This window comes from Rhinolophus hipposideros, assembly GCF_964194185.1.
Source record: "Rhinolophus hipposideros genome assembly, chromosome: 5".
In the NCBI taxonomy this organism is placed as follows: Eukaryota; Metazoa; Chordata; class Mammalia; order Chiroptera; family Rhinolophidae; genus Rhinolophus; species Rhinolophus hipposideros.
In genome coordinates this window covers 84,242,430-84,268,627 of record NC_138051.1, presented here as the reverse complement: position 1 = coordinate 84,268,627, position 26,198 = coordinate 84,242,430, and the positions used below count along the sequence as shown (strand labels likewise).

Below are 26,198 nucleotides of genomic sequence, written 5' to 3'. Positions count from 1 at the left end.
TCATGCAATGTAAGGAGAGGCTGCTTCCCTTTCTCGGGTCAGGCTGCTCCATGTCTCAGAGTACACTCACATTTACTAATAAAGTTTTTGCTGTCCTATGCTGCACAAACTGTCTCTTAACTGAATTCTTTCCTTCAAGAAGACAAAGCCAAGGTACAATATTATTCCCTGTAACACTACAAAGCCAACACAAAACTTAGCCCCTTCTACCATTTCCCTGGCAACAGTCGTTCTCAACAGGGGCTGATTTGCCCCCCCCCCATATTTTGCAATGTCTATAGATACATTTAGTTGTCACAAGTTGGGGGGTGAGGCTGCCATCGGCACTTAGCAGGTAGAGGTAAGCGATGCTGCTAAACACTCTTCAATGCCTGGGGCCCCACAACCAAGAATTATCCAGCCCCAAAATGTCAACAGTCCCGAGGCTGAGAAACCGTGCATTACAACAAATTCCTCACACCAAGAATTCAGAAGTGTAGGAGATGTCATGGAAGCTGAGCTGAGGAAAGGGACGTGGGCAATCACATCACAAGTACCCAGCATGCCACCATCTCTTTGCCTCTCCTTTATCCCTCCCTTTGCTTTTCGCTCCCACCTCTCTCTTTTAGGTGTTCTACATTCTTCTCCTCTAGTTTGCAGAGTGGCTTCCCTCTTCTCAGAAATTTCAACATCATATCCAACATCCTGAAACTCGGGATCTCAAAATCCCAAAAGGAAATTTGCATGCTAAGAGGTAAGGTTAAAAAAAAAAATTCACACTTTGATATATACATACGAGTATATATACCAAGAAATGCCAAGACAAAAAAATCTGGAAGTATGTAACAGGAAATGTTATTAGGGCTTACTTCTGAATATTGCAATTTGAGTTGTTTTCCTTGTTTACTAATCTATATTTTCTATTGCTTTTCCCACTTAAAAGACATTTTCAGTAAAGGGGAAAATATCTATGGAGGTGACATATATAAATAACATGTAAAAATCCTTACAAAGTAACGCCAAGTGAATAACGTATCAAATTTAGTTGTATATATAGTAAGTCCTCATTAACTTCGTTGTTAGTTTCTTGGAAATTATAACTTTAAGTGAAACAAAGTATGACAAAACCAACTTTACCATAAGCTAATAGATATAAACAAGACTTAAATTCCTATAACATATTCCTGGTCACAAAAACATCACTAAAGAGCCAAAACACGAATATTAAACATTGACACAAATGTGAGCTATACATACATTTAAGAAAAATTAATGAAAACAAGTAAAATGATTCTTTTCCAACCTGCTTACTCTGATTTGGGGATAGCCGGAGCCTCTCCCAGCAGCTCAGGCCAGAAGGCTGGAAGCCCTCCCGGACAGGACGCCCTTCCATCACAGAACCACTCGCAGCCACACTCACTCAGACTGGAACAATGTAGACACACCAATTTATCTCCCATGCATATCTTTGAGATGTGGGAGGAAACCCATGCAGACATAGGGAGGACGTGCAAATTCCACACAGACCATGCCCCCCAACCCGGAATCCATATTTTTTTCTCATCAATGTTACAACAAAACATTTAGTAAAATCATGTTAGCCAAAGACCTGCTATACTGTATGACTCTATTTTTTTAAGTGAAAAAAGACACACAAAAAACAAACCCAAAGGGCATAGGGAACAGTAACAAAAAGAAATGACTAGAAAGAAATACAACAATACGGCGTTTCATTCAGGGAATCAAACAAGAAGCGATCTGGCAGTGTGCTGGAAGGTCCTGGGGATTTGTCTCTTGCTTCAACAGTGTTTAGACAGAACAGACCCAGGGACGCCCCTTCTTCCTGCCTCCCACCACCCTCCATCCTCTTTTCCAGTCACAACTTTCCGAACCTTTTTCTCAGCCACCCTTGGCCGCCAGGACCATCCAACAAACACCATTTTGAGCTTAGCTCCTTGTTGCTCAATAACCTAGAGCTCCCAGATTCATCAATTATTCCACCCAGGTGGAGACCGAGTTAACCGCCAGGTCAACCTGCATCTGTAAGTCACATCTACCTCTCTCTGGGCTCAGGAGGTGGCTCAGGAGGGTATGGGCCATGTCTTCCGCGAATTGGTGGAGGAGAAGCAGGAAGGTGTCCAACAACATCTCTTGAAGATGCAAAACCAGCATGGGGGGCTGGGGAGGGTGGGGAGCATGCCCTCTTCCAGGATGTGCAGAAGCTGCCCCGAGATGAGGAGGGTAAAACTCAGGACACCATGGTCCTGGAGAAGCACCTGAACCAGGCCCTTTTGGATCTGCATGCCCTGAGCTCTGTCCGCACAGACACCCATCTCTGCAACTTCCCGGCGAACCACTTCCTAGTTGAGAAGGTGAAACTCATCAAGAAGATGGGCAATACCTGGCTGACCTCTGTGGGCTAGCTGGTCCCCATACTGGGCTGGGTGACTATCTCTTTGAAAGGTTCACCCTCAAGGACAAGTAGGAGCCTTTGAAGCCCAGACACTTTTGAGGGGCCCCTTTGGATGTCCCTGTTTCCGCCTGAGCCTCTCCCTGCAGCCACTCGTCAGCCTTTTAACCACCCTGGAGCCTCCTCTATGCTTTGGACCAAATGGAAACAAAGTTTTCTGCAGAAAAAAAATAAATAAAAGCAAGAAGTGACTTTGTTTTCCCCTATTGCTGTTTTTCCTAATTTTTAAAAACTTACACAATGTACACATCCTAAATAATCCTTCAGCCTAGATTATGGTAGGAACTTTCAAATATGATGGATGTCACTTGTATGATTAGGTTACATTATATGGCAAAAGTGAGAGATTTTCACAGCTGTAAGTCCTCTAATCAGATGACTCTGAGTTAATAAAAAGTGAGATTATCCTGTCAGGGCCTACCCTAATGAGATGAATCCTTAAAAAAACGGTTTACAGTCCAGAGATTTGAAGCAACAGAGTCTCTCCTGCTGGCGTTGAACAAGCACTGAGTTTGCTGCCATGAGTTTTATAGCTTCAAGGTAGGGACCTCGACCAACATCCATGTAAGCTTGGAAGAGCACCCCCGGTCATAGATACCTCATCTGCAGCCTCGTGAGGCCCTAGGCCCAGGACTCAGCCAAGCCTTGGGGAAATTCGTGACCTATGGAAATGATAAGATGATAAATGTGTGTTTTAAGCTGCTAAATTGTTGTAATTTGTTAAGCCTAAATAGAAAACTAATACAACCTACTAGGTTTCTAAAGAAAAAAATCTATTTTAGTAAATAAACATCAGACTGCAACCTAAGAGAACTGGGACTATATCCCCACAATCAATCAGCGATATGACCATAAATAAGTCACTTCTTAAGGCATGGAGTTTTTGAAATATACAATATGAGAGATAAAGGCTTGAAAATTCTATGATACTAAAATCTTCCTACAATAAACTCCTACTTACTGGGCTTCCCTCTCCCCCTTGCTTATAATGGAGTCTCGTAGTGCTAAAGAGAAGTAGCCCATGCAATAGGTTGTCAAAACCTTTTCATAACAAAGAGATTCTCTTTGTATTGAGAGATATCTCTCTCAGTATTTATTCTGCAAAACATGGCACGTGCCTCACTACAACCCAGTTATAATTTTGGAATAAAATATGTAGCAAAATGCTTAAGATCAAATACGTATGAACTAAACTAACACAAAGGGCTTTTTATGAAAAGGGAGAAAATCCAGCAAAAGAAGGATTAAACTGGATATATAGTTCTTAGAATTAAAAACTGGGTTTTGAAAAGAAGATTATCAGAAAATAAGGGTAAGCAGTCCAGCTGGAGCAAAGATGTAGGACCATGCAGGATAGTGCAAGCAGCTATAATTGCACCTGAAGCAGAAAGTATGTGCTATGAACAGAAATTGTGTCACCCAAACTCCACCCCACCCCCCCCTCAATCCACATGTTGAAGCCCCTAACGCCCAAAGTGATGGTGTTTTAGAGCTGGAGCCTTTAGGAGGTGATTAGCTTTAAATGAGGGTGAGTCCCTGATGGTGGGATTAGTTAGTACTCATATAAGAAGAGACATCAGAACTAGAGAATCTGCTCAGTCCCTCTCCTTGCCATGTGAGGACACAGCAAAAGACTGCTGCCTGCAAGAGAATTCCCATCAGAGCTCCACCATACTGGCACCCTGATCTCGACCTTCAAGCCTTCCAACTGTTAGAAATACATTTCTGTTGTTTAATCCATCCAGTCTATGGTATTTTGTTATGTCAGCCTGAGCTGGCTAATACATATGTGTTAGGGGAAGAAGAAAAATATGATTGGAGATGTGGAGGAGAGGAGAGAAAAAAGATGCTTGGTGGTCAAGCAGGGGAATTTGAATTCAGTGCCCAAGGTCATGGGAAGCGCTTATCACTTCTTGAGAAGAAAGTTTGAGGAAAATGAGTCTGATGCTGATCCCCTCAGCAAGTTTATGTGACATGAAGTCATGAGGGCGGTCTCTAGGATGGTGACCATGAAAGCAAAACTTTCAGAAAACATTAGGTGACGACAATTGCCAGGACTTTGAGAGAAATTTAATTGTTATTAAATAATGAACTCAGTTCTTTAGCCAGACAAGTGAGAAATTCTGGGGAAGGAAATAATTGGGATCTGGCTAATTAACATGGAGGAGCTGGCAAAGGAAGCTGGCCCTCATTACCGTTGGAACCTGTTGCATATGCTCTCTGGCTAAACCCCCAAGGGGTTCTGAAGAATCCATAAAAAAACTGAAAATGCGTGTTGATAGTTTTACTAAGATTACTCAACAGCAGAATACCCAGGTTGACCTCTTTCTTAGCCGCCAACTAATCAGTGCCAAAAAAATTGCTAAAAATGCTGTTTCCAGGCAGTCTCCAGTTTCTTCCTCCCCTCTTTTTCTCATAAATCCTAGTTTGCCTCTGTTTCTTGACTGAGCACAAAAATCACCCCCTCGTATGTATATATGCACTCTTCTTGCATGTGTGTTTGTGTAAACTACATAAATGTTTCTATGTTATTCTGTGATACTAGCCCCCACACTGTGAGCTGTACACCTGGGGGAAGTTGCTTAACGTTTCTACGCCTTGGTTTCTTTGTCTACAAAATGGGGATAACGAAAGTCCCTCCTTCGTGTTATTATTCACATGAGGCGTAAGTGGAAAGTGCTACCAGAGTGCTAGGCACTTTATGAGTGCACAGTAAACCTTAGTGATGACGATTAGGGACTCAGTGAACCTGGGAGCTTTCCAGAAGGCCAGCCAGAGTGAGATAAGCAGAGAACAAACAGGAGTAGAATAAACCGTCAAAAACAAACAGGAACATATTTTTACAACTTTTTATGAGTTGTGAACTATTTCAAAATAAAAAGTTATTTTTTAAAAAAATGAACAAAGACAGCCGATAAGAAGTTCTTCATGGGACTTCGCCCCTCTACTCTAGTTTTCTATCCTGCAGAGCTAGATAGCCAGCTGCCTGACCACTCTTGGTCGCTGAGGCATTTGTGCTAGATAATGCATTCTGTTTTTGAGAGTCATTCAAGATGTGCACATGTCAGTCATGCTTTTTATTGCCGAATAGTATTCCATTGTATTAATATACCACAATTGTCTGGGGTTTTTTATACCATTTACCAGAAGGTGGACATTTTAAGTTGTTTCAAGATCTTCCCTATTGTAACTATAGCTACTGTGAACATTTTCCACAAGGCATTTTGTGGACATACGATTTCATCTCTCTTGAGTAAATACTAAGAATGAAAATGCTGAGTTATAGGATAGGTAGGTGCTTAAATGTATAAGAACTAAATTTACTCGGCGATTGCAACCTTTTACAGCCCAACCAGTTGTATATGAAAGTTTCAACTGCTCTACATCCTCAACATTGAACATTGTCAGGCTTTTTAAACTTTATCCATTTTGGCGGGACTAAATGATATTTCATTTGATTTTAACTTACATTTTCTTGATGAATAACTATGTTGAACACCTTTCATGTGCTGATTTTCCACTTACATATTTTCTTTGTGAATGTCTGTTCAGATATTTCCCATTTTTTATTGTTTTTTGTTTTTTTATTATTGAGTTGTTTATACTTACATCACATTTGTATTATGCCTATTATTTAATTAATATTGTTATGTCTATGTTTATAGTACACATGGTTTTAAATAATATATTCCTTATATGCTTATTCTTGTGTTCTTCATATATTTTGAACACAAGTTCTCTATAAAATATATGTACTGCAGATATTTTCTCTGTTGCTCATTCATTTGTTTCTTCATAGGATTAATATATAAAAAGAAAGAAATAGATATAGGAATGGGTATCAGTGTGTGGCTGTGTGTGTGCATAGGTATAGATATAGATATAGATATAGACAGTTATAGATATATAGTGTGTGTATACATACATATACATACACACATATATACCACACACTCATACACACACACACACACACACACACACACACACACACACTTCCCAGGTCTGTCTGCTAAGAAACTTCAGAAGCATTAATATCCAGTAGCAATGAATATTCCTGGAATGTAAACACCATTCTCCACAGAAAGAAAACAGGCCTTCTTGGAGAAATGGCTGATTCCAAGATTGGGTCAGGGAAAGTAGAAAAATACAAATGGTACAAAAATGTAAGAATGTATTCAAAGAATGAGGGGATATGTCAAAAGATACTGGAGACAGTTTGAAGGGCACCCACTTGCCAAATCTGAGATACTCTGAACATCAAAATAATGATAGTAAGGATTATAATAAAGATATATAAATCTGTACCAATATAAATTAATTAAATGAATAAAGAAACAAGAAGAGAAAGCTCTGCTTAAACTAGAGAGCTAATAAAAAATGTAGAAGGAATGATAGAATGAGAAAATCACTATTTGGCAACCATATTAGTAATAATGATTCAGGTCAGAATCATGACTAATGAGGTAGGACAATTAAGTTTGCGAACTCATCCTAAAAACCATGCTACTTACCTCATTGCTGAATATCACCATGGTCATTTTCAAAGCACTCCCCTTGGGAAGTTATGCACTGATGCCAGCACCTAGTCCACCCTTCAAAGCAATTTTGAAACTCTCTTTCTGGAATGGCCATCAGAGCTGTCGTTGATGTCCTGAATGTCATCAAAATGTCTTCCTTTCAATAGTTCCTTTATCTTCAGGTCAAGAAAGAAGTCATTGGGGGCCAGACCAGGTGAGTAGGGAGGGTGTTCCAATACAGTTATTTGATTACTGGCTAAAAACTCCTTCACAGACAGTGCCTTGTGAGCTGGTACATTGTCGTGATGCAAGAACCATAAATTGTTGGCAAAAAGTTCAGGTCATCTAACTTTTCCACGCAGCCTTTTCAGCACTTCCAAATAATAAATTTGGTTAACTGTTTGTCCAGTTGGTAAAAATTCATAATGAACAATCCCTCTGTTATCAAAAAAGGTCAGCAACATCGTTGCAACAAGTTTGTGAACTTAATTGTCAGACCTCGTATACATGGTAAAACTAGTAGGTAAATGAGGAAAAATTAGATTTTTACAGTTTCAAATTATCCTCTACAAGATAAAAATTAATTACAGAAGGTAAATACAGTGGAAACACCTCTGTCATGCAGGGTCTCCGGCGGGGTCTCTGCTCCTGCTCCCCCCATTAAGAATGCAGGACACGGTAAGGCCAAACAGGAACACCCACGGAGCCATAAGTAAGGGAGTCAAACCAATATATTCTCGCTGGCGGCTGGGCTGGAGACACAGGAAGCAGGATCTACATAGTCTGCCTAACAGCAGTCCGAGCTTGCCAGCCACCATCTTCTTGCTAGCCCCCATTCCTTTCTGCTAGCATAGCCACAGCCGTTATATTAGTGGCCAATGGCTCACGGGTTACAGCTGACGGCCAACTAGCCACAGCTGCTGGCATCTGATCACAGTTGATGGCCATTGACTCCCCGAGCCAGCACCTTTCTATGTGAGGCCGAGAGCCTGGAAACTGTTTTTGGGGGGTTTGTCCCCACAACCTCCTTAACCAGTTGATCAAAATTATCATTGCCAGGGTTTGGACTAACCAACATTTGGCTCCTGACATGATGCACTGAGAAAAATTCAGCATTATTTCCTTTTTTTAAATTTCCCTTTCTTCCACCTCCCCCCTCCACTCCGGTTCAAGCTGTTGTTTCTCAGTCTAGTTGTGTAGGACACAGCGCCCTGACCCCTACTGGTGTTATGAGCTTTGCTCCCCCACCCCCCACCCCCCCCCAGGCAGTCTCACAGCTCATGCCAACCTGTAGCTGTTCAGGGCAGCCCAGCTCCAGAGAGAGCTGTTGTTCACAATCTTAGCTGTAGAGGGCGCAGCTCACTGGTCCATGTGGAAATCAAACCCACCACCTCGGCATTAGGAGCGCGGCACTCCAACCACCTGAGCCACTAGGTGGGACCCAATTCAGCATTACTTCTGTGGTGTTCTTACCAAACGTGCCAAACCTGAATCTAGTCATGACCCAAATTGAAATTAGGGCACATTCTACGAAATAACTTGTTCAAACACTTAAACAGTGTCATTATTATAAGGTTTAGGAAAACACACACACACACACACACACACACTCAGGAACTATTCCAGGTTAACAGTTTCAGGAACTGTTAATGAGACATGAAAAACTGGATGCACCTCATGATCTTGGATTTTCTATTGTTAGAAAGGACATCATGGTGGCAGATCAGCACAGTCTAATTAAAGTCTGTAAATTAGATGATAGTATTGAATCAGTGTTTGAAGTTCCTAACTTTGATAACAGTTCTCTGGTTATGTAAGAGAATTCCTTGTTTTGGGGAAATACACACTAACATATTTAGGGATAAACAGGCATCATGTCTGCAACTTATTCTCAACTGTTTTAATTACATATGTGTGTGTGCCTGTGTGTACACACATTTTTCATGTATATATAAAATATATGTTTATTGATGTATATTTTAATATACATCTAACACATATACTGTATTTCTTTTTTGTCAATGCCGTCCTTCAAGTTGGATCACATAAAGTCAATATGTATAGCTGGGAGCCTATTCGAGAACTGGAAGTCATCAAAAATGCTATTTTGCATCATAAATGTTTTCATATGTGTATGTGTGTGTGTGTGTGTCTTTGTGTATGTGTATATTTAATAAAAGAAAATGTTTATCTGCTTTTAAAACCTATGGGAACTACACTGTAGACTTACCTTCTCAAAGTTTATGTTTCGTTTTCTTTAATTTAAAAAATTTTTCAATTGCAGTTGACATTCAATATTATGTTAGTTTCAGTTGTATAGCATGGGTGTTAGACATTTATATAACTTACAAAGTGATCCCCGCATAGGTCTAGTACCCATCTGACATCACATATAGTTATTATAATATTATTGACTATATTCCCTATGCTGTGCTTTGCATCACATGACTACATAAATATTTTCTAAACTTATTTCCCAGTGACTTGCATTTACAAAAATATTACTTGAATATTTCCAAGATCCTTATTTGAAGATCCTTCTCTTAATGGCTATTTTACACTTATCCATCTCAATTTCTAACCAGAGTATGAACTTCCTCTGAATTAAACTTTTGAGTACAATTGTTTTAATTGGTTATTTAAGCATTATGTCCAAACAATTAACAAAGAAGTTTGTGCAATTACTTTGGTCATTTCTGTGCAGAAAAGGGGAAATCTCCAGGCCATTATCCAAGTCACACTTCAAGATAGTCAGTCTCAGAGTCATAGAGTAGCATTCTGATTTGTCCTTAATATTGAACTTAAAATCCCTAAGCCATCTGACTCCACAAACATTTCTCTGACCTCCCCAGGCCCCTTCTCCTGCCCTCCCTCACCCTCCTCTGCAGCCACAGGTCTCCTTTGTATTCTGAAAACATAACAGATATGCTCTTGCCTTGGAACCTTTATTCCAGCTTCTGCTTATCCCTGGAAGGCTCTTCCCTCCCATACCTTCATAGCTGGCTCCCTCATCACTTTAAGTCTTTGCTTAAATGTGAGTTTTACAAGGAAGACTTCCCTGAACTCCTTACTTTAAATTAAATAATTCCCTCCCCTCCCCCAGGATCCTTATTCCACTTACTTGCTTTACGTTATTTTCTCTATAGCATTTATCACCTTCGATTATATCACAATTTACTTTTTTATTTTATTATCTTTCTCTCCCTGGCTAGAGTATAAACTCCATGTTTTCTGTCTGTCATACTGATTGCTGAATTCTCAGCATTGAGAACCCAGTGTGCCTCACAGTAGGTGCTGAGAAAGAAAAACGAAGAGAAGCCCGTGACAGTCAGAAGCTGACCTGCTACTCATGACTAGGCTGTTGTTTTCCTATTGGACAATTACACAGAATAACAGCCACAAACAGCTTACTCTGAGACCGAAATACAATGAGACAAAGCAAGGCAGTTTTGCAATTTTATTTAAACACAGACAAAAGCAAGTTCCCGGGGCCACTCACAAAATACTAAACACTTCCTCTCTTAGCCAAAATGAGTAACTGTTACTTCATCAACAACAGTTTTATCCTCATTCTAGTCTCTTTTCCCTTAAGATAAGTTTTATTGATTGATTGCTACCAAATCATAGAAATCAGAGGTACTTCTAACATCATTCAATCTAGAGCAAACCTGGCTTCCCTGGGTCTTCCTACAAATCGCCCAACCAAAGCCCAAATCCTGTAAAAGGTCCTTTGCTAAAGCCTCTGTGGGGACAGAGCCCCAGAGAGCAGTTTCCAGGCTCTCGGCCTCACTTGGAAAGGTGCTGGCTCAGGTAGTAAATGGCCATCAACTGTGATGCCAACTAGCAACAACTGTGGCTAGTTGGCCGTCAGCTGTAACCAGTGAGCCATTGGCCACTAATATAACCGCCGTGGCTACTCTAGCAGAAAAGGGGGACTAGCAAGAAGATGGTGGCTGAGCTAGCAAGCACGTATTGCAGCTAGCAAGCACGGAGTGTGGTGGAGTGTGGATTGCGGATTCTGTGGCTCCTGCTTCCTGTGTCTCCAACCCAGTCGCCAACAAAACTTTAGTGAGATGACTCTCCTATCTATTGCTCCGTGGGTGTTCCTTTTTGGCCTCACCATATCCTGCATTCTTGTGTGGGGAGTGGGAGCTGAGACCCCACAGGCCACCCCGCACGACACATGGCGCAGCAAGCAGTGTCTCCCACATGACAGCCTACTTATTGAGACCCCCCCACCAGGGTGTGTGTCCTTCCTCATTACAATAAGTACTAAACCTAATGTGTTCAGCTACTGGTGTGTCCCTGATGGTCTTCAGCCAGAGGTCATTGATCGTGCCCCCAAAATATTTGTTGAATGAATAAAGGAAGAAAGGAAGGATTATCCTATGAATACAGTCAAGCACTGCAAGATGACATTTCAGTCAACTACAGACGCCATGTAAATGGTGGTCCCAGACCATAATAATGGAGCTGAAAAATTGTGATTGCCTGGTGACATTGTAGCCGTGGTAAAGTCTTAACTCAGCCATTACTGTGCTTTGCGTGTCTTAGTCCATCAGTGAGGCTAGAAGTGCCTGTGGGTACTCACCTGGCCTTGGTGAGCTTCCACAGACATTTCCCCTTTCGAAATCAATGTTACTACTGGATCGACCCTTGTGGTTCTTATTACAATTGCAAGACACCCTTCAGTATTAACCACTAGGAAAATTTGAAGAAAAAAAGTTTATTATTTACAGGCCCTGGAGTGGAGCAGACAAGTCATGCCAGGGAGCACACAGGCAGTTGGAGGGAGGGAGGGAGGAAGGGGGAGCAGGAGGGAGGGAGAGACGGGGAGAGGGAGAGAGGGAGAGAGAGAGAGAGAGAGAGACTGATGTTCTGTTTTGATTGGGGTCTAGCATGCGGTGTTATCAAACCCCAATATGTGAGTCCATCCACCTGCTCTCAATGGCCAAAAGAAGATGAATGAGCAGTTTACAGTAGAGAAAGAAATTGATTTATTAGGATTGAAATCAATACAAAGTTCTGGTGAGCTCCTGTTCCAAAAGACCCCAGTCCCCATTGGCAGGTCACTAACAAGTTATGTAGGGCAAAGTCACAAGACACCATAGATTAGGGGCTTGGGAGTCATTTTAGTAGGAGATGATGGGTCAAAGGTGAGATAAGGGTAGTAAATCATTTCTTCAGGTCTCAAGGACAGTTCTGGGGTCAGCTCTAGAGCCCCTCTGGTTTCATGGAGAGGTAGCTGAGGGGATGGTTCTGCCGTAGGGCTCAGGCGCTGAAACATAGGTCAAGATGTTATCTTCAGCCTGCCAGAGCTTCAAGCCTTGTGCCATTAGTCAGGACAGAGCTATTGCCGCGTTTCAAGGGTTAGTGATTATCAAGGGGAAATGCTAAGGTCTGTGAAATGTGCAGAGGAAAAAATTTTTAAAACTAAGGCTGCAAATCAAATCAAAATTATAAGGACTCTTGGTTTCAGTGGGCCTAGGGTTTCATGGGCTCACACTTTACTGGTGAATTTGAAACATAAAAGAAAATGTTAAGCATGGGAAGAGAAATCAACAAGTAGCCCAAATAGTCAGTTATCAAAATCAACCAAGATCTCTAAAACAATGGAGTCTCATTTAGGGGAGGCAGGCTGGATATTTATCTAATCTTGTGGCTGGCAATGTGTTTATTCGGGAGCCTTCCTTGAAAGGGATGCCTCTTTAAGATGGATGCCAGCTTTCAAGTGGATACCTGGGCAATCAAAGCTTAGGTCAAGCACTTGCACTTGCATTACAAAGAGAAAAAAAGCCCCATTTATACTACAATCAATCACTCATGTGTTTGTGGTGATATTAGTGTAAATAAACCTACTGTACTGTCAGTCCCATAAAAGGATAGCACGTACAATTACAGTAGTAGGCTGTACCATCTAGGTTTGTGTAAGTGCACTCTATGATGTTGACACAAAGATAAAATTGCCTTATGACACATTTCTCAATATGTATCCCTGTTGTTAAGCAGCCCATGACTGTATAATGTTCATAATCCAACATTCACTCATCACATACATTGCCATCTACTCAGGATTAAGTACTTAATCCTGAATTTGATGAGAGCTCCAAAGTTTTTATTTCTACCTTGTAAAGTTCACTCATTCAAGTTGTTATTGAAAATTAGTTTTAATCCAGTGTCTCTCCAGAAATGGTAGTTAACAAATCTATGGTGGGAAAAATGGACTAAAAGATGCGTGTCTATGTCCTCATTACATAAAGGTATCCTGGCTTTTCCTTTATCTGGTAGGAGTCAACACTGCTCAAAAAGAAAACACACCTCCAAAGTAAATGTCACTTCAGGATGAAACTTGGTAAATAGAACTTGAACACACACACACACACACACACACACACACACACACACCACCACATTCATCCTATCAGCTTCAAATCTTAGGTATTTTAATTAAATACAGTGCTCTACACCTTGTGATCTACACTGATCTTTAAGGCTTTTAATGATAATCATAGAAAGTGACATGAACGTTCAAAGCTTATTTATTTTGATTACTGATTATGTACCTGCCATTCATAATCCTGAGATTGTAGGTGATACAATGAGGTATAAAAACAATTGTCCATTTACTCAAGGAGCTCAGAATGTACATGAGGAGACGCCAGGTCCTTTCTTGTAGTATGGTGCCAGGATTTGTATTTTCACTTATCCATAGAAAAGAAACACAAAAATAATGACTTTAATTTACCTCATCATTATCAAAGAAAGTACATTCTTCTCCAAGCCCTGAGGGGAAAATATTTTGTTCCCTGCCTCTCCCTAATCCTACACTGGCAGATATGTTGATACAACTGCTGGCAGCCTGAACCCATTGTCAACTCACATTGATCCCTAAGAAAAGCACAGCAAAGGATGATAGCAGACTAGAGTTAGTGACAATAACTCCTTTTTTGGGAAAAGGCTCTGGGCATTGTCTCTTCATCCTTAAGTAAAGAGCAAGTTGGATTTCTGCTCTCCACACTTTCAGGAGGGTCTCAACATTTGCTGATTGCTTGATTCATTTCAACCAAATGAGGTCACAGTAGAGACATCAGCATAAAAAGGTACTTATTATCTACCTCGTTGGATCCTATGCTGTGTTGTGTTGCAGAGCAAACAGGTTTTCTGCAACTTGGAAATCTATGGCAATGACGCAGGACACTGATATGGACAAATGGAACAGAGCACAGACAGCTGAGCAAATATTAAAGAAGTCTATGAATTAATAAATAATGTTACATAAGTATAGTGAGTACATAACATTAGCTGGGAATGTTGGCAGGAATTCTTAAGGAGTATATGCTCAGACTGGAAAAGACCATGGAAAATTCACAACCTTTACAATAATTAATCATCATGCAATCTAGCAAGCTGATACAATAAATCTGGCTTTCCCACACTATGTTCTAGACCAGCTTTGGAGACTTGAAATTTCTTCCAAAAGTCCAGGTCCTATGAGCATTCTCAGAACGCCAATTACTCCTTGCTAGCTAAAGACAATAGCTCTAGCAGCTCTAAACTCTTTTCAAATTAATATTATTAGTCTTAATAAAATTATTTTTTATTAGTTTCCTTTGTTCCTTTGCCTCAACCAAGCAAAGAAGAATAATAATATTTGTAGAACATTCTATAATGAAGAAAGCACCATTTTTCCTGCATATTGCTTTTGAACCTCACAACTGACCAGGTGAAGAGGGTGTCATGCAGGGACTCAGCTCCTGCTCCCAGCATAAGAACGCAGGATATGGTGAGGCCAAAAAGGAATCCCCCCGGAGCCATGGATAGGGGGTTCATACCACTATATTCTCGCTGGCGGCTGGGTTGGAGATACAGGAACCAGGAGCCGCAATCTGCCATCTGCTTCTTTGCCAACCAACCAACTGCAGCCACGGCAGCTGTATCAGTGGCTAATGGCTAACTGGTTACAGCTGATGGCCATCTACTACCCAAGCCAGCACCCCTCCACATGAGGTCAAGAGCCTGGCAATGGCTCTCTGGGACTCTGTCCCCACACTTCACCCCTCAGGTCTGACCTCACAATCTATGTGACAAACGTCTTCTGTGAGGGGCCCTGTGTCAGGAACCCAGCTTAAGAGAAAAAGTTCTAGTACAGTTCGTCATGTCCCAGGGGATATCCCTCGGTGTCCACCTACTTTCTGAGCACAGCCAGGGTTCTCAGTGTACCACCAGTCCTTCTGGGCACAGTCAGAACTCCTGGTCACAGCCAGGGTTTTCAGGGTGCTGCCAGTTTTTCTGGGTACTGCCAGACTTCCCGGGCACAGCCAAGGTTTCTCAGGGCACTGCCAGTCTTTCTGGGCACAGCCAGACTTCCTGCACACAGCCAGGGTTCTCAGGGTACCATGCTGGAACAACAGTGGTTCAGAGCCAAGGTGCTTACATATTCTCGACAGCGGCCGGTCGAGACACAGGAAGTAAACATCCACCAGTTCCACTACAAGGTGATACGTTCCTAAGCAAACAGTCAAGCAGGCCATCAAATCAGGGATGGAAGGCAATTCCCCACAGTCTACAGTCATTCACCAGGGCTGTGTGTTGGCCTCATAATGTGTGCCCTCTCCGCAGGGCAAGGGCTCCAAGTCCTCTCCAACCTGGGGGTGAGGGATGACCTTGACCTCACCTGTATCTTCCACCAAGGACTCAGCAAGCATTTCCTCCTGGGATTACAAGTCCCACACCTGGAATGTCTCAGCAGGCACTTCCCAGCCCACACAGCCACAACAACCTTCACTTCCCCCGGCCTATGCTGCTTGGAGAACTGTCCACATCTTTCCACCTCTCTGTGGGAGTCCAGCTCTCCAGCAGCTTCTTCTCACCGGCTTCCTGAGACTGAGTGTTCATATGCACAAACTGCTCCACCGCCCTTCAGAGAGCTTTGGCCGGTACCATACCCTGCCCGCTGCACCATGCGCTGTGTCATGCAGGGACTCAGCTCCTGCTCCCCGCACCAGAACGCAGGATATGGTGAGGCCAAAAAGGAACACCCACGGAGCCATAGGTAGGGGGTTCATACCACTATATTCTCACTGGTGGCTGGAGACACAGGAAGCAGGAGCCGCAATCTGCCAGTCCGCTTCTTTGCCAACCAACTGCAGCCACGGCAGCTACATCAGTGGCTAATGGCTAATTGGTTACAGCGGATGGCCATCTACTACCCAAGCCAGCACCTTTCCACGTGAGGTCAAGAGCCTGGAAACTGCTCTCTGGGGCTCTGTCCCCACAGAGGATATTATTAATACTTCCATTTTACAGATGAGGTACATAGGAGTGAAGTAAAATTTTCTGTCATAAGGGTAAAAATGGTCCTTAATATTTTCCTGTAAGATATTTTAAGATTAAACCTATGGTAGATAACAAGTACTCTGAACATCTTATTATTAAAACACTTTAAAAGTAGGGTGTATCTATCAATAAACAAAGAATTATCTAGGTCTAGTAGGTGAAAATGCTATGTACCTATGTATGCTATATGCCTATCCAATGCTATATACCTGTATTATTTTATATAATTGTCTCTGGCCTCAGCAAGCTTACAACCCATTTAAAAGGCAAAATTGTGAATGTTCTGTAGACACTTAGAAAAATAAAGATCAATGAGGACTGGCCTGGTGAGAGAAGCCTCAGCCAAGATGATATGCAAGTGAGATAGGGAAGGATGACAGAGTTGTGAATAAGAAGCGGAGGGGGGGGGCAGTGGGGAGAGGGGAGGGAGTCCCATGAGAAGGCAAGGGTGTGTTAATGTGGAAATCTGGTGAGGGGAAGCAGAGTTTGCCCTCCAAAAATGTGCCTTCTTGGGATATAAATTATTTTAAGCTGATCAGTTTTTTAAATGACTCAGAAAGAACACTTGAACCTCTTTCTTTACTTGCCTATAGATATTCAGATAGAAAAACCTGCTTAAAGGAAGGAAGCGATCACCTTAGCAACATACCATGATCTAAGTGTGGCAGACAGGGAGAAGCCAAGCCAAGTTTGTTTGTTAGACTCCCCTCTGTGTCCCATTGTTTCTGGGTGACCCAGAAAGAATTTGTTTACTGAATCGTTGCTCTTTCTCATCTACCGGTGAATTGCCTATCTTTCTGTTGGAATCCCAGACCCTTGCCTCCCTCTCCTGAGTCCAGAATGGCACATAAGCCTCAATTGACCAATATATCCTGAGGTCCCCTATTCTTTGGGAACCCCCATATGTATATATGTAATAAATTTTTGTTCTTCCCTGTTCATTTATTTCATGTTAAATTGATTATTAGAACAGCCAGAAAAACTTAGAAGGTAAAAAAAATATTTTTTCCTCCCCACACTAGAAAAGAGTAAAAGAGAAGTGGTTAATTTGTCCATGCAGCACCTAACACAGGGCATTAAATATAAGAAGCACTTTAGTAAAGAAAAGGATGAAAAAAGAATGGGTCTTAACTAAGCAGTGAACTTTCCCCAATCTGTTTTTTTTAAATAATAGTGCTTTAACATAAACAATTGTTGGAATCAATCAATATCCAAACTTTGCCCACTCTTATCAATCAGATAATAACTGCTTCTCCTGTGGAAAGCAGAAGTTTCTTCCCCAATTCTTCCCAAAGAAGTACAACTATCACTATAAGTTGCTATTTTGTCACTAGAAGTTCTAATCTTTTTATTTTATGACAAATGCGGCCATTGAAAATTTTGATATGAATATGAAAACAGTGCTTAAGGAAAATTAATCTGGCCATGGTATGTGGTTTAGGTTAGAATGAAGAGAGAATAATGTTGGTGAATGCTGCTAGAACTCAGGTGCATCAGGTAGGTAGGGGAAAATAAGGGCCAGTAGGGAAATTTTCAGTAAGAAAGAGAAACGTGGTTACATAAAAGAGTGATTACATAGTTTAATTGTTAGGACTCAATGATCAATCAGATGAAAAGGGGAGGAAATATACCAGACATTATATTGTGATTTATAATCGGACGAAATCTAAGGAAACATTGTTAGTGACAGAAATAGAGATGAGGTTGTGAGCCTGGAAGGGGGATCCTGGGAGAGGTCAGATTCTGTGGTCAAAAGGAAAGCAAAGGAAGGTTTGTCCTGCTCATCCTGTCTGTCCTCTGCCATTCAGGTCATGGCCTGAAGTGCCACAACTGTCTTAACCCAGCTGGTAGCTGCACTGGCATCTCCAGTGGTTCAGATCATTTTGATGAGTGTCTATCCATCAAAATCCAGACAGAAACATATTATCAGTGTTGGAGGTTTGATCATTGCAATTTCAACTACATGTTAAAAGTCTTAGGGGAGAAGGAGCTACAGTACAACTGCTGACAGAAGGCTCTGTATAACAAAAAACGATGGGACAAGTGTATCAGGAAAAACAGATCTGCTGGTGACCCTGCTGCTGGCAGCAGCCTGGAACCTTTTGCTCTAAATCAATAACAGGGGGTCTCCTCCTAACCTCCATTTCTGTGTATTCCTTATTTCCTTTGCTGCTGTATTCCATTTATATTATCCAACTGGATCCCATTGGAAAAGACTAAAACTAGCTTGAGCAACTTGGATAAGAAAGAGAAGAGACCCAGAAACTTTGAAGACCAGTCCTGTTTGCAGAGAAGGCTCATTTGAGGGAAGAAGTTTACCAGTGGAGAATGTATGATTTGAGCTGGGTTACATGCTTCTCCTTCTGCTCTTTGTAGTGACAGCTTGACTAGATTCTCTGCAATCCTCAGTTATTTCCCCTCTGATTCCTTGGATGTAGTTAAATAGTATGATCAGTACTTTGGGTAGTTCTTTCTAACAATCTCTTTCACAGGAGATGCTTTCATTCTCTCCCTTTATGGCCACTGTGTTACCATACAGGCATGATGAATGTTCCAGATGCAAGCTGTTCGTCAGGGGCAACAAGATTCTTAATGCAGTGTGATTGCAATGAGTGTTATATTCTCCACAAGAAGGTGTCTGGCAAAGTGGGAGATAAGCTTTCCAGATGACAAGGGATAGAAACACCAGGTCTGTCTTTGGAAAGATACCAGTGACTGAAATCTGAGTTTTCTTCTGTCCCCACAGTTTGTATGGGCTTTGCTATCTTTCACTAGAAAACCTTAATTGCATAAATTAATGGTGTGTTAAAACTATTCCCTTCCCTTTTTTATTGGAATGGTGGGATATTTTGGCTTTGTCACACATGGTTCAAGATTGAACATTTGAACAGTCTATGATGATACATGTGATTTGCAGTAATACGTGAGCTTGTTTAAAATATAACTGGTGAAAATACCCTTCAAATGTGTATGTATACTGTATGAACGCAATGGAAAGAGCCTTTGGGGTTGCAGTTTGAGAATTCCCAATGTTATCATGAACAGCAACAGGTCTGCAGGGGTATGTTTTACCTGCTGACATCAAGCCTGTTGTTGACTCCTAGCTGACTTGGAACAGATTGTGTAAAATGCATTTATAAGGACTATTAGCATATCACAAATGTTGAAACTTTCAGAAGTTCTACCGGTTTCCTAGAAAGTGATACAACTTTTCAAGAGTGCAAAGTTTTGCCTTTTTCTTGTGAGTGGTGGTAAATAATTCTCAAGATCCAGAAGACTTAATGACGTTTGTTTTCTTATAATTTTGGCTGTATTTAATAACATAGCCTGATTTTTGCAGATGAAAGTGGAATTTCTTGATTAACATTTTTTAAACTGCTTGTTATGTAATCTATTAGACAAACTGGAATAAATGATACCTTTCTGAAAATAAAATCTAATTAAAAAAATGAAGGAAGAAAGAAAAGAAAAGGAAAGAAAAAAAAAGAAAAGGAAAGGAAAAGAAAAGAAAAGAAATAGAGTTGAGTGCCAACAAGGTAGTAGTAGAAAAGAGAATCCTTTCTAATGGGACAGTATGTTTCCTTCATCCCCTCCATTGTGAATGTGGAACAGAGACTCTATCAAAGAAGATGGGCGATAAATGCCCAGAGGTATCAACATATGCAGCAAGTGTGACTTTTCCAGAACTCGGAACTCAGACTGTCTAGGTTCCAGGCCCAAGAGCTGTGGGTAGATCCTAGGGAAAGCAGAAAGACACAATTTGATGAAGTTGGCAAGAACACAAAGCTATTGCCCTGAAACCCAGCTGGAGCATGCCTGGAGTTGGTACTGCCGACTGAAAAATAATATTGACTAAATAGTCCATCACCAAAAAGGTTTCATTTGGGAAAAGGGCAAAGGAAAAGAAAAATGGGCTGCAAACCAGCACTTGCACGTGCAGACCCTGCAAGCCATGTGCAGTGCACATACTGGCTTGTGTGCTAAGATGGAGAACATAAAAGGCAAAGAGACAGGAAGTTAGAACCACAGAGTTTTATGAAAAAGAAGTTAGGACCATAGAGTTCGACTAGGTGGGCCCATCAACTTCCACGAGCTCAACTCCTCCCATAGACCTGCCAGCCTGATCAGTTTCCTTAAAGCCCCAGTTCCTCTCTATCAGTACTTAGTACACACGACTAGTTCCATTTCTGCAATGCACTTACTGTCACCTTTATTTCCAAAAATATCAACCTAGCTTTCTGAATCTAGTCAATGAAGAAGAGAGCAATGTAGCTTACAAAAAGAGAGAGATGAGGACAAGTGATTGAAAGGGTTTTGCAAAGGCTGTTGGAACGTTTTCCAGGTGTTTGTCATCTGGTGGCCCTCGTACAAATGAAAACCAGCATTGAAATGATCGGCACTGGCTGGGGTTTATTTCCTTTTGTTTTGTCAGGGAAAGGAGGATGGGTAGTGAGTTCCATCCTGGTTTCCCTGTAGATGGTGCTGTTTTAATCTAAGTTAAAAAAGAACTACCTCTAGCTGTCGCATTTTTTCCTCAGTGCTGAGATCACTGTTTCAATTCAAATTTTCTAAATAAAACAAAGAGGAAGAGGAGCTTAACACATTACAAACTCTTCACCTGCTAGTGACTCAAAAAAAATTTTTAAAAGCCCGTGGGTTCAAGGCCTTGAGTTACTGTCTGGCCCAGGGGTAGCTAAGTTCTCTTCAACAGCCACCTTCACTTTTAAATTTTGTCCCACGAACGGACTGTGCATCCCAAGAGCACATTCCGAGAGAAGCCCAGGAAGTGCATTGTGGGAACTGTAGTGTTCGGTGACTTTATGTTCTCCTAGCCCTGGACTCACGCTCTAATTCCGGGATGGTTGAACCCCGAAGCTGCCAATTAACTGGGGCCATGTCGGTGACGCCGTGGTCCAACAGGGAAAGCCGGTGTGAGAGTCTCGCATAATGATTGGTCGATGTGTGACACCCCGGGGGCGGGGCAGTGAGGTGGGCGGGAAGACCACGGCGATTGGGCGAGGAGCCCGCAGCGGCAGGCGGGGATTGGCTGCGAGCTAGGGCAGAGAGGCCTGGGAAGGGGCGGAGGAAGGAGACCAGAGCAGGAAGAGCAGCGGCGAGGTGGCGGCGGCTGAGACGGTGGTGGCAGAGGCGAAAGCGACAGCACCAGGGGGTGGCAGCAGCCCCGAGAGCAGGATGCGGGTCCGGGTCGGGCTGACACTGCTGCTCTGTTCTGTGCTGCTGGGCTCGGCCTCGACGTCCACGGGTCAGTATCCGCCCCCTTGGACTGGAGTCTGGGAGCCACCGCCCCCCGGCCTCCATCCCGGGGCAGGGCCTTGGGGGCTCAAGCTGGAGACGCCACTGTCTCTGGTCACTCCTCGCGCTCGCCTGTCATCCGCTGTGCTTCCTTGGGTTTCGGGTGACCTGAGCTCCACGAGGTGTTTGGGGAACTAGAGAGGGGAGGAAAAGAAGGGGCGGTCCCCCTGCCCACACCTCTTTTCACAAACTTTACACGACTCCTCACGAGTGAGGAATTGGCCCCTTGGGAGTGAATTCCACAGCTGGCTTAGACCTACAGTGACACACTGGCGCTTCCCCGAGTTTCCTGTAGATGATGTGCCGCATCGGGTCTGGAACTCGACTTGGGATTTGTAATTTCAGGACTTGACACGCCTGGGGCTGTCACTGGGCAGAGCCAGGTCCATCCAAACCAGAATGTTAACAGGGGTTTGCTTAGGACCTGAGATGGTCCCTGGTCTTCTTTGTCTGTTTAATGATGAAAACTTTCCTTGTCTTGGTGTCCATTCCCCCCTTTTAAGAAGTGTTCTGAGAAAGTGGTTTTTACCTGTGTCACAGTGTTTCTGAGTTGTCCCAGGTTTGTTGGCAGTAATTTTATGATTTGGGAGAACCTCATGGTCCCTATGAATTTAAAACGGATAGCAACTCGCGTTCACTTTCTATACAGATGCAGAAATTCATGTGCTTTTGAATCGATCTTCCAATTTAGCGGATTTATACTCGGGTTCCGAACATAATTTCCTGTTTTAATAGTTTAATCTGCCTATATCTGAAAACTTCTATTTTGAGAGTGTTGGTATAAGAAACGCTTAGTGTTTCTAAGTGTTTGCACTAAAGAAACAATTAGTGCAAGAAAGCTTTTGAATTTTAATCAGTCCCCGTTAAACAAGACAGCTGTTCTGTGGCTTTAAATTTTTATGGAACAAGGCCGGATATAAATGTCAACTCTTTTTTTTTTTTCCCAACAGAAAATTTCCCAGATGGTTATTTGAATCCCCAAATTATCTGTCCTAGTTGTAAGTCAATGCCATAACGTCATTCTGCTTCCAAAATAAGACGACTAAACCTAAAATTTTATCCATAATGTGGTCTGAGATATCATTTCAAAAGCAACAACAGGCTTTGAGGTCCGCCTCCCCCACCCTTGTAGTGATAGTTTGCGTCCATGACCAAAACTTAAAAACTTGACATAACTCTTGAAATGTTGCCAGCAGTTATATGATCAAAGAACGTATGGCGTGAAACTGGTGAGTGTCACGGATGGACGACCTGATGGACCGTGCGCCACCTGCATCAAAATCTCTCGTAGGGGTTTGTTAAAAGTGCAGGGTGTCTGTAGTTTAACAAGCTTCCCAAGTGATTCTTTAAACCGTGAGAACTGCTAATTAAAGCACATGGTGTATACTCCTCTGAATTCATTTTACAGACTATAAAGAAAAGCATACCAACGTTTTCCTGTATCTTCCTTTGACTAGATTTCATAAACTTTAGAGTTTCATGTTCGTGGAGATGATACGTGAAGTCATTTAATCAACACTTGGGAGTCCCCGTATGTTATAATAGGAGACTATTGATACTGAAATGTTAACTCTCTGGGTTGTGTTGAGGTAAGCAGAGGACTCGTTGCGAGAAATGTCCGCTGTGATTTCCATCATAGTTAAACTGGGCCCAAACGTTTCTCTGGTAGAGGCAAAAACCTTACTTAGCCAGAATTAAAACAGTATAGATGTGCATGCTGCCAGGTGATAAAGGCTGTATTGTGTCACATGAAGGGAAAATAACCATAAAACATGTATGTGAAGTGAAGTTTTATAAATTGAGTATGTTGATTTTCAGTGGACTTTTTTTACTCATTAAATTGCTTACTTATGTGGGACGTCAGCCTCATTTTTAGCTTAGGTTTAAAGATTTGCGCCTATTTAAAAGTCAACTTTTAGGTCATCATGTTGTGTTGACTTAAAGTTTGAATGGTAATGGTTGCACTTATTAGCAGGTAGAATATGTTCAGCCAACAAAGGGAATCTTGATCCTATCACTGTTAGTAGCTGTTGTCTAATATCTTGCTTTTGAAGGCATGTAAAAAATGATACTTTTATTGGAAATATTCTCCTGTGAATAAATAAATTTAAAGAGATTAAAAATATTTCTCCTTCAGTTTCAGTGGCAAAGCCACTGAGACATCAGAAGACTGGATGTCTCTTTGCACCAAACTCTTAAAGACTTTCTGTATTTGAAGGTGTATCAGTACAATTTACATAACAAATTGGAAAATGAATTTTTAATGATTACTTTTCCCTGAAAGAATATCCCTGATGCTTTGCAGTTTTGGTAGATGATGAAATAAAAATGTAAATTGGTCTTTTTCAAAGGAAGGTGTACAATTACTAAAGTAATATAAACCATTATATTTTTGGATGTGATACTAATAGAGTGAGAAATCCGTAACTCCTCACTCAAGCCTTTTGCATTTTTCTTGTTGCTTGATGTCTGTGTTTTGATAAAAGAATTGCTATTTGTTTTTAGTTATGCATAACTTCCGTGTCTTTAATCCTTACCTATTACATATCATAAGTTTCTAGGGTATAAGCAACTTCTTTAAATGTGTTATGTGAATGGGTATATCAGTTTGAAAGAGAAAATAGCTTGTGCTTTAAGACTACCATCTGGAGTAGCTTCTCCCAGTTTAGTAAATGAGAAAGAATTCTCTTGTTTACCAGTAACCTTAGTATGTATTCCAGTTTATGAAGAGAGAAGAGAAAGGGAGAGACCATGATGCAATTCACATGAAATAACCCTGATGTCACAAGTTCCCATGTCTCAGGGTTCAGAAACACATTAATGGCTAACAACTTGTAGTGTCTCAAACATACGTGTCTTAAAATGTATTTATAAACATCTGTATTATCTACCGATGAGCTACATTAGTGACATGTTGTGACAAGGTAGTATATTTAGTGATTTAAGAGTTCTAGCTAACTAAAGTTTCAGTATTTGGGAATATACTGTACATATTTGCATATTTAATGTCTGCTGGTTAATATTTGTGATTGATTAAATACATCCACACATACAACTTCCGTATATAACAGAGATGAACTTTTTTCCCTTTATCCAAAGATTTGCTGAGAATGAAATTTGAACCATATGTTAGAACTTGGGCTTTGGCTGATACTTGCAAAGAAGTTAGCATGAAGGATGATTGTCACTACCTAAATGTCATGGGCATTATGGGACTAATAATACATGCCATCCACTCCTCCTCCCCACCCACCAGCAATGAAACATATTCTGAAGGTGACCTAAAAGCAGTGACTGTGAAAGTAACTATAGTTTAAATTCCTTTGAATTGACAGCACTTTTGTGTATGACAAAACCTCACAAAGTAGACTGGTTTTCCCCCCAAATATTCAAAAGAAACAAACATTCAAAAGAAATAAATATTCAAAAATATATATATATTTTGAATATTTTCCCCCAAATATTCAAAAGAAAAGAAATAGAGTTGTGTATTTCTTATATAATTTTGAGTTGATTATACTTCTTAAAGTTAGCTCAGTACTGTGATAATACAAATTCCAAAACATGTTTTTGTTACACTTTAGAGTTACTAGTTACGAATAATATTTAGGATATGTGAGGTGAGGTAGAGATAAATGGCGACCGTAACACCAATTTTTCTAGTAAAAATCACATGGTCTTATAGAATTTTTTTCCACTAGTTAGTTTCTCATATAACTTACGGAACAGGCAAAACTGAAACTCACTCCAAGATGAAATCAGGTAATTTTTTAAGAGTAAGAAGGAAACTTAAGAGATCAACTGACAGTTGTTGGTTTGTTTGTTTTTACCAGGCCAGGAACACAGAGATCAAACATTTGCCTTGGGTTGTTGAATGTGTTTTTATAAGAGCAGGAAAAAGAATAACAAGTGGCAAAAATAAAAGTAATAACAGGAAAGCCCAGAAAGAATAATAGAAGGAAAATTAATGTAATCAAAGCCAAAGCAGCCGATATAAATTTGGAAGAAAGGTGTAATTAGTGACTGGATTCATTGTTGATTTAATATAAGCTATTAATTTCTTAATAAATAATAAATATGTCTCATGTGAGTGAGTACATGATAGTAAGATGGATATCTGGGTATCTCTTCAGTAAAATACAACACAAATCCTAAATATCTCAGCCTGGCTACTCTGTTGTCAATAATAATAATAATTATTATTATTATTTGAAATGTCCATCTTTAGTAGTCTTAGTGAACAATAAAGTGCTAATTGGCACTAAAATAAACTAGTGCAACTCCAGATGCTGAGCAAAGGAAAAGAATAGGTGGAATCCTGAACCACAAAATGGGAGATTTATTTTTATGAACTTATTAACTCATTCTCTGTAGTAAATACTTACAGAAGAATTGGATGATATCTGAAGTGTGTGTTTTTAGGGTGGTGGTTGTTGGTCTTCCTACCTGTGTGAACATCAAATGCTTTCCTGTAATAATACCTGTGATTTCCCAACAAGAAAAATGACTAAATTGTCTTGAAATTTCTTTACAGATGAGGAAGGCGGCCAGGATGAATCTTTAGATTCCAAGGTGTGTAC

At 41.1% G+C, this 26,198-nt stretch overlaps 1 protein-coding gene across 1 annotated transcript in view; it reads left to right on the top strand.

Annotated features, from left to right (window-relative positions):
• Positions 1 to 21,372: 21,372 nt before the first annotated feature.
• Positions 21,373 to 26,198, top strand: part of SEL1L (SEL1L adaptor subunit of SYVN1 ubiquitin ligase) — a 50,530-nt gene continuing 45,704 nt past the window's right edge. The window contains exons 1-2 of the mRNA XM_081047721.1: positions 21,373 to 21,568; positions 26,153 to 26,190. Coding sequence (XP_080903847.1) covers positions 21,499 to 21,568; positions 26,153 to 26,190 — 108 coding nt within the window. The 5' untranslated portion in view covers positions 21,373 to 21,498. The remainder of the gene's footprint in view (positions 21,569 to 26,152; positions 26,191 to 26,198) is intronic.